Consider the following 16,166-nt stretch of genomic DNA (forward strand, 5'->3'; position numbering starts at 1 on the left):
CACCCCAATGATGCTATCTCAGCTAGGTGTTGGGAAGAAAGCAGGCCCTTTTACCTAATGTGTTAATTGACTGACATCCTCTAATCACCAGATAAGCACTTGTGTTTTCTTTCATCTGCCAATTTAGGGAAACAAGTGAAGCCTGATAAGTTTTTTTCTCAGGTGATTAACAGTGAAGAAATATGGTGCTTAGGAAAGACTTTCTTCCCAGGAGGAATAGGTAATACAATTTTCTCTGTAATCCCAGAGTCTTCAAAAGTTCTCTTAAGTGGTATTGTTATTGTATCATCAGCTCTTCACAGGAGCTGGTGAGGAATGTACATTTATATGCTTGGACAATATATCAGGAATTGCTTAGTTGGTGAGATGAAGGTGATTTAGGGAGAAAACACATCTGTCCTAAGGGCTGCTTCTCGGACTAGGCCCCGGCTAGCTAGTTCATATGGTGCGAGGGAAGTTCGGTGGCATTGCATTTGTTGTGTGGAAATATTAACCAGCTGGTCAGTGGAGGGAACAGCATTGCCACCTAGCAAGTGGAAGCACCCAGCTATCAATGGATGTTTCAAAAAGGATGACAATTCTTGCAGATTGTTTGTGGATTCTGGGGGTGTTGTACATGTGTGTCTTTGCAGGCCATGTTTTTGATCAGTGGAAAAGAGTGTTACAATTGGGGTTGATATCAGCTGTAGGCTTGAGAGAGGTGAACTTGGCAGAAGGCCAGTTACACGCTAGATGGTTGGCAGAGTCAATTGGTATGCATTTGTGTTTTACTTGTAAGAATTAAAAGCTTAATGAAATAACCCACAAACTTGCTGTTCATTATAGATTTAGCATTATTTTTCTTACCATTGGTGGGTTATAGTAATGCTCATTGTACATCTTTGGGTTTCAGTCTGTTCTATAGAGCTTATTGTTTTTAATAAAGACAGTTTGTTAAAAATACAATTAAAAGCATTTTGAAGCCTTTGATATGCAAACTTACAAGTCAGAAAATGTGTCATTTGTGAGATTATGCCTGATTTTTTTGATTAGCAAGGTCACCGTTGGCATAGTGCAAACTTTGTGGTGCTTGTATACATTGTTATACTTAATCCTTAATGTCAGTTATGTAGGTACCACAGTGGCTAAATCATCCTCTATAAAGTGATTCCAAATGAGATATAATGTAGCAGGAAGAGTAACTTCTGTATTGTCATAACTCTGCCATTTCACACCATCTATTTTTTTTGCCCTTGGACAAAACAGTTAATTTCAAGTTTCAGTTTCTCATCTTTAAAATAAGGGATTATATATTGTCTTCCAGAGGTATTTCTGGCCCTAAGATCTTGACCAGTTAATTCTGGAAAGTTGTATTTTTGTGATTGACCTATGAAGAAGGACAAATATATAAGTGTGTAAGTACTGATTCAATTTTTTTTTTTTGAAACTGTTCAGGCTAATTTTAGAAAATGCCAAGTAGGAAATTTGCCGATGGTGAAGTGGTAAGAGGTCGGTGGCCTGGGAGTTCACTTTATTATGAAGTAGAAATTCTGAGCCACGACAGCAACTCTCAGCTTTACACAGTAAAATACAAAGATGGAACTGAACTTGAATTGAAAGAGAGTGATATCAAGGTAAGACTTCCTTTGGTTTATCAGAGTATGTTTAGAGTAAGTGAGAAATAATTATACGTATAGTTTCTAAGCTCAGGACAGTCAGTTCTGGCTCTGTTCAGAGGCCCAGGGTTGAGCTCCTGCTTTGGATCAGATACTGTTTCTGGCTCTGGGAATGAATGAATGAGGCAAAGAGCCTTGTTTCCCCAGTTTCTGGGAAAGAGAGACATTTATATGTGTTTGTTCTCAGGGTTTACTGCATTCTGTGACTGGAGTTTGCTGTGGGTGGTGTTGAGTACATCAAGGGTGAGGAAGGACCCTGGGTTTCTAGGGAGGTTTTCAGAGGTGGTGACATCTGAGCCAAGTGCTGGGGACAAATAGGAAAGACATTGTTGGTGTTGAATCTGCTTCTACAGAGAGCACAGCCTGCCAAAAGATTGGGAGCTGGGGGGAGGTACATAGCCAAGTGCTGGGCCAGGAGAGGGATAAACAAGACCCAGGCTGGAGGGCTTTTTTATGTTCTATGTCCAAGGGTTTGAGTGTCATCCTGAACACTGAGGATTTAATCAGAAGAGTGACATTGATTAGAGTCTTGCCCAGGGCTCCTCAACCTATCTAGTGAGGCTTGGGTTTAAAAATATCCTATTCGTGGTATACAAATACTTATGTAAAATGCCCTATAAAAGAATTACTAGGGAAAAAAAAGACATACATAATAAAAGTCTCATGTTTTTATTATCAGATTCAACAGGCATAAAATTACTTTGTCAAAATGCTATAAAAATTCTCATACACCTATTCTCAATTTTGGTACCTGTTATACAGATCAGTAACATACAATTCTTGGGCCCATGGTTTAGGACCATACTTTGAGTGCTCTATACTAGGAATTATTTTAGTAAAGGAGCAGAGGCAGATAGTAAATATTTTAGGCTTTATGGGAGCAGCTCTAGACAATATGGAAGAAAATGAACATGACTATGTTCCAAAAAAATTTTATTTATGGACACTGAATTTGAATTTCAGATAATTTGTACATATCAGGAAATATTATTCTTTTGATTTTGTTTGTAATCATTTAAGAAATATAAATGCCATTGAAAGCTTGAAGGCTACACAAAAATTGTGGTGGGGGATTTGACCTGGAGCATAGTTTGTCTAGATCTGTAGAAGCAATGGAAGGGGTGATTTGCAGTGGGCGAGGGCATGGTAAAACAGTTATTATTTTTTTTATTGTTTGTATGCTAATTTCTTTTGTTCTGTCATCTCAGTTCTAATCAATGTTAATTGTGACCCTTCTTATATATGTTATTGGAAATATGTACATCTAATTGACTTAGATACATTCATTTTAAGAAAATATTGTCAAAGAAAATTAGGAATGGAAAGGCTGCATTCGTCTTCTGAGAGATGGATCACTATTAAAATACTTTCCATTGGCTCTTCTGATCCATTCTCAGATCCTGTGGTTTCCTGTGATGGTTTTAGAGAGTGGTAATAGTTCCTGCGTTTGTTATCCCTTCTAGTTTGGGTCTGTCTGTGTCTGTTATGATTTGTGGTAAACCTCTTTGCCTTCTTTTCCTCTCTAGCCTTTAACTTCCTTTAGGCAAAGGAAAAGTGGCTCAACTTCCAGTTCTCCTTCCAGACGCCGTGGGGGTCGGTCAAGGTCACGTTCCCCTGGTCGCTCCCGATCCCCTGGTCGGCCACCTAAAGGCTCCCGCCGATCTGCTTCTGCTTCCCAGCAGGCTGATGTTAAGGAAGCAAGGAGGGAAGTGTTGGAAGTTAAATTGACTCCACTGATACTGGTACTTTGCCTTATACAGTATTTTGTCATTCCCTTTATGTACATATTCACTCAAATTATTTGCTGTTAATAATATTACAATGTCAGTGAAACATCAGATCTAAGGTGATGACTTTAGAAGGTTTTGTAAAGAGATAAATGTTTGGAATAGAGTTTTAAATATCAATAAAAGTAATGTTCTTAAGTTACCAGAAGTACTATTAAAGATTGTAGTTTTTAACAAAGCAATGTTAAAATTTTAAATCTACATAGTTTGTAGGTTGAACTGAATATGTTTTTACAATGTATGAAAGTTCATGCATGAAATGATAAGACCCAGCCAGGCTTGGTGGCTCAGCCTGTAACCCCGCGCTTTGGGAGGCTAAGGTGAGTGGATTGCCTGAGCCTGCGGGTTCGAGACCCGCCTGGGCAGGCGAGACCTCATCTCTACAATAAATTTAAAAAAAATTAGCTGGGTGTGGTAGTGCGTACGAGTAGTTCCAGCTACTTGGAAGGCTGAAGCAGAAAGATCGCTGGAGCCCAGCAGGTCGAGGCTGTGGTGGCCGGGAGCGGCCACTGCATTCCAGTCTGGGCGACAGAGTGAGACTCCAACTCAAAAAAAAAATGATAAGACATCACTGTTACAGAAGTCTATTTTTGCTCTCTTGGCATAATTATACTTGATCACTTTCTCTATTCAAAGATGATTTTTTTAATGGAATTACTTTAAAAATTACAGTTAGAAATATCAGGATGTGTGAAGCCCGCAGACCTTGTACAATAAGGATTTTAGCTAGTAGACTAAGTAGAAACTATTTTAAGTAAAAGCAACTAGAATAAAACATTTTCTAATTGTTTATTCTTTTATTCTGTTCACTTAATATTACCTCTTTTTTTGGATAGAATGTATACAGACTTTTTTTTTTTTTTTTTTTTAATTAAAGGGGGTCTCACTGTTTCCCAGGCTGGAGTGCAGTGGCATGATCATGACTCACTGTAGCCTGGACCTTCAAGACTCAGACAATTCTTCCACCTCAGCCTCCCAAGTAGCTGGGACTATAGGCATGTGCCACCATGCCCGGCTATCTATCTATCTATTTATTTATTTATTTTTGAGTTGGAGTCTCACTAGAGTGCAGGCTAGAGTGCACTGGCACACTCACGGCCACCCCAGCTTCAACCTGCTGGGCTCTGGCAATCTTTCCACCTCAGCCTTCCAAGTAGCCAGAACTACAGGCATGCGCTACCATGCCCAGCTATTTTTAAATTTACTGTAGAGACGAGGTCTCACCAAGTTGCCTAGGCTGATCTCGAACCCTTGGACTCAGGCAATCCACTTGCCTTGGCCTCCCAAAGTGCTAGGATTGCAGACTGAGCCACCAAGCCTGGCCTATTTATTTATTTATTTATTTATTTATTTATTTATTTTTTGAGGTTTTTTTTGTGGAGACCTATATTGCTCAGCCTCAAACTCCTGGACTCAAGCAGTCCTCCTGCCTCAACTTCCCAGAGTGCTGGGTGTGAGTCACTATGCCTGGCTTCACGGACTTTTAATAATTTTAAAAACTGGGTTATAAAAATACTGTTTTAGAATTGGCTTTTAAAAATTTTTAAATATTGGGGATAACCTTTCAGGGCATATTCTTCTGTGTCGTTTTTGTTGTGTGATATAGTGTTGATATACCATAAATTATACATGAAGGGGGACACCCAAAACACTCTAATTACCTTTTGGAGGGTGGGATCCTTGTAGTACACTTGGAATTTGTTCCTCTGGATCAATCAACCAAAGTTTTGTTTGTTTTTTGAGTCAGAGTCTCATTCTGTTGCCCAGGCTGGAGTGCAGTGACATGCTCACGGCCACTGCAGCTTGGACCTGCTGGGGTCAGACGATACTTCCGTGTCAGTTTTCCAAGTAGCTGGAACTACAGGCCCATGCCACCATGCCTGGCTAACTATTTGATTTACTGTAGAGATGAGGTTTTACCATGTAGCCCAGGCTCGTCTTGAACCCCTGGGCTCAGGCAGTTCTCTCTCCAAAGGGCTGGGATTATAGGTGCGAGCCACAGGGTCCAGCCCAACCAAAGCTTTTATCTGATAGTTTTGAGATGGTTGCATCACAATTTTCGGAAGAAATATCCCAAATTTTGGCAAACAGGTAATTGGTTCTTCCATCATAACAATGCACCTGCATGTACTGTGCTGAGTGTTCAACAATTTTTGACCAAAATCAGCCAGACTCCTGTGCCCCACCCTCTCTATTCACCTGATTTCGTCCTGAGGGACTTTTTTTGTTTCTTGGATTTTGAAAAAAAGTTCTCAAAGGAAAACACTTTGCTGAGTGGAAGAGGTAAAACAAAAGCAGAAGAAACACTGAACGGTGTCCAAACTGGCAAGTTCAAAAAAGTTCAAAAACTGTTTTGAGTAGTGGAAAAAGCATCTCAATAGGTGTATTGCATCAGTTGGAGAGTACTTTGGAGGTAACTGAAGTTTAAACATGTAAGAATAAATACACAATTTTTTATAAATAAGTTCTGGATTTTTTTGGGTCCCCCCCCTTGTAGACATAAAGTTAAAGTCAGCCCACTCATTGATAGACATTTAATATTTTTCCTTCTAAATTTGCACCATTATAAACGAGTATTTTTATATAACATTTGATTATCTTCTTAGGATAAAGTCTTACAGGTGAAACTGCTGCAGATTTGAGACTTCTAATACATAATGTGTCAAGAAAGTTTGTATTAGTATCAGTAGTGTATGAAGACCCATTTTTCTCATTCTGACGGTTATATATCTTTTTGCCAATGTGATTGTCAAAGATTTTCAATGTACTGTTCTAGGTATTTTAACTATTAGTGACTCTCTTGACCAGCCAGATGACTCAGGTTAAGGAATAGATGCTGCATGATACTTTCTGTTATACTTTCAATTTTAATATTTAGGGACTGCTGTATTTTTACAGTGTAATATTCTTATAGTCCTGGTGACACAAAAACCACAGACTGACTTTGTTTCTTACTAATAGAGCCTTGGGCCTACTGTGTATTGCGTAAGTGCCCACTATTTCTTAATTTTCCATTATTGGATATTTTGGGGCAGTGAATGTCTTTTTCTCTTTTTTTCCTTAACTAATTTACTAATTTTTACTTTATCTGCCTTTGATAGCAAATATTAATAGAGTCAATGAATTATAACAGTTGGTCTAATGACATTACATGAGAGATGAAAGATTTTAGTAGAAATCTATATTATAAGTTCCAGTCATTTGAAGATTGGGAAATACTAGTCAGTTTTATTCTTGTTCATTTTTAACAAAATGGGACTGAGATTCTTCAGAATTAAGGCTGTGAAAATCTTTGTTTTATTGCTTGATTTCATAGTAGTAAATTTTTTTACCGTCATGCTCCTTTCTAGTAAATTAAAGTTCTTTTGATTAAAATGTTTACATTTTTTAATTTAGAAGCCATTTGGAAATAGCATCAACAGATATAATGGGGAACCTGAGCACATCGAGAGGAATGACATGCCTCATAAAAACATGCAGGTATGGAAGAGTTCCCTTTCATCTTGGCAATTTTTTTTTGTTTTGTTAAAGTGCTTCCCACCAGAAGCACATTAAACATATAATATTTTATAACCCGTTTGAAAGTTCTGTCCTTAAGATTGGATATAGTTTCACAAATGTATTCTTATTGGTATGCAGCTATATTGAATTTCTGACTTAGTTAATGTGGCAGCATTATTATAATTGTTGACTATGGATATTCTTTAACTTTTCAATTAGGAAAAATTCCATTTGTCAGAAGAAAGTAGTTATATATCTACACAGTATAGCCTTCGTCCAAAAAGAGAAGAGATCAAATTACAAGAAATAGATTCTAAGGAAGAAAAATTTGTTGCAAAAGGACCTGCAAGGAAAACCCTTGAAGTGACACCTGCACCAACAAAGGACTTGGAGTTTGGAGGAGTTCCTGGTAGGCCTCAGAGCCGGGCCCAGGGAGGGCAGGTGGGTGGGCTGGTGGTAGTTACTATAAGGTACACTGGAAAGGCCTTTCTGAAGAAATCTGCTATAGGTGAGGTAGTGAGCCAGCTGGGAACTTGAGGAAGCGCCTTCCAGAGAAGGTACAGTGGATGCAAAAGCCTGAGGTGGGAGCATTTGGGGGGGATTATGGAGCAGAAAGGATGTCAGTGTTGCTACGTTTAAAACTTTTAGCAATCTAGGTCGGGTGCAGTGGCTCACACCTGCAATCCCAGCACTTTGGGAGGCCAAGAGGAGAGGATTGCCTGAACTCACGGGTTCGAGACCAGCCTGGGGAACATGGCAAGACCTCATCTCTACAATAAATCAAGAAAAATTAGCTGGGCTTGGTGGTGCATGCCTGTAGTTCCAGCTAATTGGAAGGCTGAGGCAGAAGTATCACCTGAGCCCAGCAGGTTGAGGCTGCAGTGGCTGTGAGCGTGCCACTGCCCTCCAACCTGAGCAGAGTGAGATTCCGACTCAAAAAATACAAAAAAAAACAAAACTTTCAGCAATCTGTTCAGAGGTTTTCTGTAGAGAAGTACAAAACAATGATAAAGGAAGGTTGATCTGGGAGTTGTATATAGCAAGGATGGTGACCTATTAGGGACAGATCAGCTAATAATCAGATCTGGGATGGCAGAGCTTGGCTTAGGCTGTAGCAGTGGGAAGAAGCTGCCTGAGCAGCACGGGGTCATGATGTCTGCCCTACCCGTTGGACAGGTTGATTGTGTGTGAGTGTCAGAGATCTGAAGTGTGAAAAAGCCTTGGAGTTATTAAGTGGGTGGGAGTGATGAAATTTTATGAGCTAGTAAAAGAAATAACTTCTTGGTTAAATGGCCTAAAATCCTGTATCTTTAGGTGCTTTGTATTTTGTAAATTATATTCCGCGACTAGCTGATCTGTTACAGATGGTGTCCAGCATCACTTAAAATCTGTGCACATGTTACATGAATATGACACTGTTTTAATTGTTAGAAACTTAAAAATATTTATATTTTTTGTTAAGATTAGACTGATAATTTTTTGATGTTCTGATCTTTAGTTTGTTGGCGTTTCAACATTTTAGTCCTCCATGGTTGGAGGTTAAGTGTTTTAGAGTTGGTTTCTGAGGTGGGATTTAGCTATTCAGTGCTGGACTTCTGCTACTTCTGCTTTGATGCCCATGGTTGCTTGCCCACCAGAGATGACTAGAGACAGGAGTTTTTGATGGTACTTTAGAAATGGGCTTCAGACAGCTGGTCAGATCTGAGTTCTGACTTAAAAAAAAACAACTAAAATGATTCTTAAATAAACTGCATTGAAATTTGAGTCTTGAATATTCATGAATTGTTTGCAGGTGTGTTTCTCATCATGTTTGGCCTGCCTGTCTTCCTCTTCCTGTTGCTGTGTAAACAGAAAGATCCCAGTCTTTTGAATTTTCCTCCTGCTTTGCCAGCTTTGTCTGATCTATGGGAAACCAGAGTATTTGGGGTCTACCTTCTCTGGTTTTTCATTCAAGCTCTGTTCTACCTACTGCCAATTGGGAAGGTAAGTTTACAGTTGTCTTGTTTTAATAAGATGGAGTCTTGCTATGTTACCCAGGCCTGTCTCCAGCTTCTGGGCTCATGTGATCCTTCTACCTCAGCCTCCCAAGTCCCTAGGATCACAGGTGTGTGCCACAACATATTGTTGGTCATAACTCCCAAGACCTTAAGCCATTACTCCTATACTCTTTAACACTTGCTTGTTAAAAAGAACTTTAAACATCTGATTGAGATTTCTTGTGTACTTTTCAAAGCAGTCAGAAAGCTATAAGCGCTTTTGCAAAATAGCTGACTCTCAGAGGAGTTGCTGGGGGTAAAAAGGTCCTGCTCAGTATGTGTCATTTCAGATGCAGTGTTTTAAATAATTAATTGATAGGCTGTTGAGCTCAGTGGACTCTAGTCTGTCTGTATCTTTTACTTAAAAAAAATGAGTCTCATTTTAATCTCTTTGAGAAAGAAGTTTGTTGTCAAGAACATTTTATGTTCTTTTCAGATTCATTCAATATCTTCAAGATTTGTCTGTTGTAATTTTTTTAATTGTAATTTTTTTCTTCTTTCAGTAGAATACTTTACTTGCTTATATTTAAAGGAACATGATATTCCCTAAGCAATACATAATTTATTTAAAGATCTTATTCTTTGGGCTTTGCAAGTTTGCCAACTGTCTGTAAGCCAAAGGATCAGTTTTACTAGGAGTGGTGAATGCCAGTAAGAGGAGGATAGAGCTGCAGACTTAATACTGTGGTGTGTCACCGTAACTTTAGTGGCTCTAGCAAGGATTTTTGTGATACAGACCGCCGGTCATTTTTTGGATAAGATTGTACAGTTAAATTCAGGTTAATTTTAAGGTAAGCCTATTTCAAACTATTAAGGAAGGCAGTTTTGTTAGTTACAGATCATATGTATATAGTCATAGATCATATTTATATAGTCACAGACTAAATCTAGAGTGGGCCCCCATAGTACACTTGGAATTTGTTCTCTGGGTCAAACGTCCAGCGAAGTTTTTATCTGATCATTTTGAGAGGGTTGTGTCACAATTTGTGGAAGAAATGTCCCAAGTTGTGGCAAACAGGTGACTAGTTCTTCACCATGACAATACACCTGGACATACTGAGCTGAGTGTTCAGCAGTTTTTGACAAAAAACAGCATGACCCCTGTGCCCTACCTGCCCAATTTATCTGATCTTACCCCAATGAAGAAAGTCCTTAAAGCTAAATGTTTTGCCAGTGTGGGTGAGGTGAAACAACAGCAGAAGCACTGAAAGACATTCAAATTGACGAGTTCAAAACTGTTTTGAGCAGTGGGAAGCGTATCTCGATAGGCGTATTGCATCACAGAGCACTTTGAAGGTGACTGAAGTTTAAACATGTAATAACAAGTAGTTTTTTTATAAATACTGATTTTTTTGGGGGTCCCTCCTCATATACTGTACAGCTGTCCCTTGGTATCCTTTCAGGATTGGTTCCAGGACTTTCTGCAAATACCAAAATCTGAGGATGTTCTGGTGCCTTATAGAAGATGGTGTAATATTTGTATACAACCTACACACATTGTCCTTGTATACTTTAAATCTCTAGATTACTTATAATACCTAATACAATGTAAATGCTGTGTTCATTGTTATGCTGTATGGTGAATAATGACAAGAAAAAAGTAACTTGTTCACAGCTACAGTTTTGGTTTTTTTTCCCAAATAATTTTGATCTGTGGTTGGTTGAATCCATTGATGTGGATGGAACCCATGGATGTGGAGGACCAGCTGTATTTTGTAACTATATGAGGGGGGACCCAAAAAAACCTGGAATTAATTTATTTATTCAAAATTGTATATTTGTTCTTACATGTTTAAATTTGTCACCTTCAAAGTACCCTCCATTTGATGCTTTTTCCATACTTAAAACAGTTTTGAGCTCAATTTTGATGCCTTTAGTGCTTCTGCTGTTTTGTTTCACCTCCTCCACATCAACAAAATGTTTCCCTTTGAGGACTTTTTTTCATCCAGGGGAGCAAAAAAAAATTGCTTCAGGTGAGATTGGGTGAGTAGGGAGGGTAGGGCACAGGGGTCTTGCCATTTTTTTATCAAAAACTACTGAACACTCAGCATGGCGTGGGCAAGTGTGCTCATAAATCGCCCATCATGAAGTGAGCAAACACACTGAAAGAAACTCCAAAAAAAAATGCGCTGAAGCCAAACACAGCCTTTCACAACAACGCTAGCCGGTACACTGATGCCAGTGAGCTTCTAGAACATCTTACTAGTGAGGGAAGCCTGTATTATAAGGGACCCACCCTGAAATAGATAATTCTGGTTTTTTTTGGGCCCCCCCTTGTATAATTGTAGACTAAAACCCAACACAATTTTTACTAGACACCTTGAATAGATAAAAATCATCTGAAATAAGCATGTGGGATTTTTTAAATCCTGTGATCTCAAACAGGTTTTGTATTTCTCCTCCTAGGCAAGAGATATGCCAGCTAATGAAATACATAGTTGATGAAAGGATAAAGTAGTGTAGCCCAAGATAAATGATACAGTATTCTTTTTTTTTTTTTTGAATCAGAGTCTCACTTTGTAGCCCAGGGCCTAGGTTGGAGTGCAGTGGCATGCTGCTCATAGCCACCACAGCCTCAACTTACTAGGCTCAGGTGATCCTTCTGCCTTAGCCTTCCAAGTAACTGGAACTACAGGCATGTGCCACCATGCCCGGCTAATTTATTTTTATTTTTATTTTTATTTTTATTGTAGAGATGAGGTTTCTCCAAGTTGCCCAGGTTGGGCTCAACCCACGAGCTCAGGCAGTCCTCTCACCTCGGCCTCCCAAAGTGCTGGGATTATAGCCGTGAGCCACTGCGCCCGGCCTGATATAGTATTCATATCTTACAGTTTAAAACAAATCACTACATTTGTGAGTAGTTATTTTGGGGAGTAAAATGTGGCTGGCCTTAGGCAAGTGGGCTTTTTACTGAGCCAGTTCAGTCTCCTCTTGAGTACCTTTCTTGTGGATATCACAGTGCTGTGTGCTGTCGGTGATGCAGAGGCAGAGAGATGGGATGCTTCTGACCCATGAAGCATCTCACAGTCTCTTATTGAAAACAAAAGAATCCTGTGAAACAGTTAAATAACTGGATGAACAGATATGTGTAAACAGAGTAAGTATATGAGTATGTGTCATCAAATCGCATATGGGCCATAGTAGATTGGGTAAGTAGGGTAGAGCCAGATTGAAAAGGACCTCACAAGTGGAAGACAGTGAAGTTGTACTGTGTTTTGTAAACAATTAGAAGCCATTGCAGATGTGTGAGCTAGGAGTCTGCTAGATATAAAGGTACTGTAAGCACATTTAGTCTTGAGGTGGTCCATGGGAGTGTTGGGAGAGGGTGACTATTGCAGTCATTTCAGTGCTACACTGAAGTTATTACCAGATTTGTATTTAAGAGAAATTCCTGAAGGTGGAATTGCTTCCTCAAAGGGCTTGCCATTAAGGTTTTTGAAGTATGTTCCCAAACTTCCCTACTGCGATATATATACCCTCCTTCTTGGGCATGTTAAAAGTTAAGTGATGTTAGAAGATATATATATATACATATATATGGTGGTGATGTGCTTTTTAAACTTTTAAATTTTTTTCTTTTAAGGTTGTAGAAGGCACGCCTCTTGCTGATGGAAGAAGACTCAAATATAGATTAAATGGTGATTTTTTTTTTTAAACTGAAACTGATGTTTTGATAGCTTAAACTTTTAAGTTGTACTCTTTAAACTATCAAAGCTGATTACACCAGTGTAGTAAATAGTAAATTATCTCTTAGTAGTCAGAAAGGCATGCAAATAAATTGTTTATGCCTGTGACCAACATGTAAAATTATGGCACATAAACTACCATAGCCTCTCAGTTGCTCATTTCGTTATCCAGTTTTATTAATAGCATTTATCACTATTAGAAGTCATTGCACTTGTCCAGGATTTTAACACCCTGAGGTACCACTGTGGCCTGAGAAGCCCCTCCCGCCCTTGCTGTCTGGGTTGTCTCTTGAACATGTGTTATACTCTTTTCTCGGGGTCTTTGTCGGAAAACTTTTCCCTAAAATGTCTCGGCTGTGTCTTCAACTCTCTTGTCTCTGCTGAAAGAAGCCTTCAGGTCCCTTTTCCTCCTTACCCTGTTTTTTTTCTCTCTGACAGTTATGCCTCCCCAGCATCAGTGTGCTTGTCTCTTCACTGGAGTTTCCCCACTAGGATGCAGCCTTGTGGGCTGGGACTTAGCTGTGTTCGTTATGGTGCCATTGGTACTGGGAAAATGACTGGACCTGTAATGACTTAGTGAGTTAGTAGGCACTCACTCGTATGTGAGCGCTTAGTGAGTTAGTAGGCACTCACTCGTATGTGAGCGCTGGATGGATAAGGTTGTGGGCTCATTGAATAGCTTAAGAAATGGGCAGACATTGCCCTCTCTTGGTCTAGCACCTCAGATGGTGGAAGTATGTGCTGAGGGCATTAGTCTGGCTTTGCCATTTGAGGACTTTGGCAAAGTACGCATCTATTTTTTAGCTATCCTTGAATGATTTTCCATTTATGAGATTATCATGTTTTCCTTTCCTTGGGAATTACACTATATATTTTTAATGCTTCATCTTTTTATCCTACCAATTATTTTCTAACTTTGGATACATTTTGTTTATAGACTTATCCAGCATCTAGTCTACCTGCAGTCAGTCACTGCTGGGTTCTAAAAGGGACGACAAAGATATTTTAGACGCTGCCTGCCTTTTAATACCAACCATATGAAGCATCTTACCTAGCTCAGTGCCTGACCCCTGACGGGTGCTTAATGCTTCTTTGCTGCAACTGTCAGACTTTTTGTTGCTTTTGTTAATGGAGCAAACTTGGATGATGGAGGGTCTTTGACACCACCCTCTCTCCAGCGTTGCACATTGAAGCAGAATCTGGGGAGTGATGGGTTGTTTCCTTTTTGCCATCAGGTCTTTAATACTAGTGTCTTGTGTGTTTCTCTCTAGAACACCAGTTCTTTTCTGAGTAGTCTTGTTTTGTATTTTCTCTTCCCTTTGAGGGGTATGTTACATTCGGAGACTGAATGCAGTACTTGGATACAGAGCTGTTGGAACCAGCAGGGTAGTGGCTGACCAAGTTGCTTGATCTTTCTTTTTTAAAATGTCCTTATCTAGTTACTCTGGTTCAAGTATTACAAGATTCCTTTTTGTGATATTTTACCATTATAAACTAATGAGATTCCTAGGAAGTTTTGAATGATTATTTTTAATCCCCATAGGCTAGAGAGCAAAAGAATATTTTGTCTACTATTCTTTAAAAAAAATCATAAATTTTATGAAAGTTAAATGATTTTTTTTTTTTTTGGAGTTAGAGTCTCACTCTGTCGCCTAGGCTGGAGTGCAGTGGCATGCTCACGGCCACCGCAGCCTTGACCTACTGGGCTCAGGCGGTCCTTCCACCTCAGCCTTCCAAGTAGTTGGGACTACAGGCACACACTACCACACCTGACTAATTTTTTAAATGTATTTTAGAGATGAGGCTTCGCCATGTTGCCCAGGTTGGTCTTGAACCCCTGGGCTTAGGCATCCTTTCGTCTCGGTGTCCCAAAGTACTGGGATTACAGGCTTGAGCCATTGTACCCAACCAAATGAATATTTTAAAAGGCAAAATTTTAAAAGATAAAAGTTATTTGTGGGAGTAAACCTGATATATGGAAAATGTAGATTTAAATAATAAATTTGAGATGACCCTTTTACTTTACAAAAGCTTTGGTTTTAGACTCCCTATATAAATAACAGCTCTCTCGTTTCTGTGTTTGACCATTTATCCAGATGTGATCTGACAGTCACTGGCAGCCCAGTTCTTTCAGGCACTCAACTCTGAAAGCCAAACTATTTCTTTGGCCAAAAGAAAAAGCAGCACCCACTGAGCCGCTGTCTGTGGCAACAGAACTAACCCGGAGCAAGAGTTCCCCTTGTGGCGCCTCACCCGGTGCTTTTTAGCTTGGCATTGCATGGGAATGTCCCCATCCCACGGAATCTTCTCAGATCCTGCCTGGCCTGGGGCATTTGTGTTGTGTGGCCTCTGCTGTGAGGGTGGGGTCTTGAGATCCATGTTCTGGGTAGTAGAATGTGACTAGATCTTTTGGCACTTTGACAAGGTAGTTCAAGTATAATTATGTATAATTTTATAGCTGTCAAGATTTCCCTACCATTAGGTAAGGACATTAGACTTTAAAATGTGTGTTTGGCCTATCTCTGTTAATAGTTAGCCATTTGTGCCTGAGAGTTGGATTATGTGAATTTGAGGTTCTTTTCATCTTTTTAACAGTTAGTGAATTTTTCTGTGTACTTCCTTTCAGCTTTCCCTTAATTAAACTGAAAAATAATAACTTAAGTATGTTAAAATATTTGAAAAATCATACAAGAGATATGGTATCTATATTGAAGATTATACCTCAGGGATATTGCTTATTTGCATATTTGTGTGTATTTAGTCTGAATAATGAAATTAAGGCTTTAAAAAATGACATTATACTGTATAAGTCTCATGTGAGCCCTGAGTTAGCATTAATTCCCTCCTTTTTTTTTCTTTTAAAGGATTCTATGCTTTTATCCTGACATCTGCAGTCATCGGAGCATTTCTCTTTTGGGGCATAGAGCTGAATTATGTGTACAAACATTTTCTTAAGTTTGCACTGGCAGCCACTGTTTTTTCTGTGGCCTTGAGTGTTTATCTCTACGCACGCTCTTGGAAAGCGTCCAGGAATGAACTGTCGCCTGCCAGCTCTGGTGAGCAGTGGTAAATTGTGTGTTGGATCAGTGTATCCCAGAGCCCTCTAGCAGTCACTTCTAGACTTGAGTAGATTGCTTTCTTTCAAGCTCCATTTTATGGGCAATGAAGAGAAATAAGAAAAAGTGAAAAAATAAAGAAAAAAGTTAAAGGAAGAAAATATTATTTTTCCTTTATATTTTCCTATTCATTTCTTCCTTATTTAGTCACTTAATGATAGTATGACAGTAAACTTACAGGCATCATGATTTATCACAAATACTGTGTTTTTGACCAAAGTAGTAACACCTTTTAAAAAACAAAAATAAGCCGGGCTCGGTGGCTCAGCCTGTAATCCTGCGCCTTTGGGAGGCTGAGGTGAGTGGATTGCCTGAGCCCGCAGGTTCAAGACCCGCCTGGGCAGTGAGACCTCATCTCTACAATAAATCAAAAAATCAGCCGGGC

The 16,166-nt window shown here is 39.3% G+C and overlaps 1 protein-coding gene across 1 annotated transcript in view; it reads left to right on the forward strand.

Annotated features, from left to right (window-relative positions):
* Positions 1 to 1,422: 1,422 nt before the first annotated feature.
* The window catches only part of LBR (lamin B receptor), a 26,574-nt gene continuing 11,830 nt past the window's right edge, over positions 1,423 to 16,166 (forward strand). Inside the window, exons 1-7 of the mRNA XM_008072494.2 lie at positions 1,423 to 1,613; positions 3,182 to 3,397; positions 6,839 to 6,922; positions 7,163 to 7,352; positions 8,736 to 8,926; positions 12,563 to 12,617; positions 15,530 to 15,721. Coding sequence (XP_008070685.1) covers positions 1,449 to 1,613; positions 3,182 to 3,397; positions 6,839 to 6,922; positions 7,163 to 7,352; positions 8,736 to 8,926; positions 12,563 to 12,617; positions 15,530 to 15,721 — 1,093 coding nt within the window. The 5' untranslated portion in view covers positions 1,423 to 1,448. The remainder of the gene's footprint in view (positions 1,614 to 3,181; positions 3,398 to 6,838; positions 6,923 to 7,162; positions 7,353 to 8,735; positions 8,927 to 12,562; positions 12,618 to 15,529; positions 15,722 to 16,166) is intronic.

Source organism: Carlito syrichta, unplaced genomic scaffold (genome assembly GCF_000164805.1).
Source record: "Carlito syrichta isolate Samal-C Ts95f unplaced genomic scaffold, Tarsius_syrichta-2.0.1 Scaffold315294, whole genome shotgun sequence".
Taxonomy (NCBI): Eukaryota; Metazoa; Chordata; class Mammalia; order Primates; family Tarsiidae; genus Carlito; species Carlito syrichta.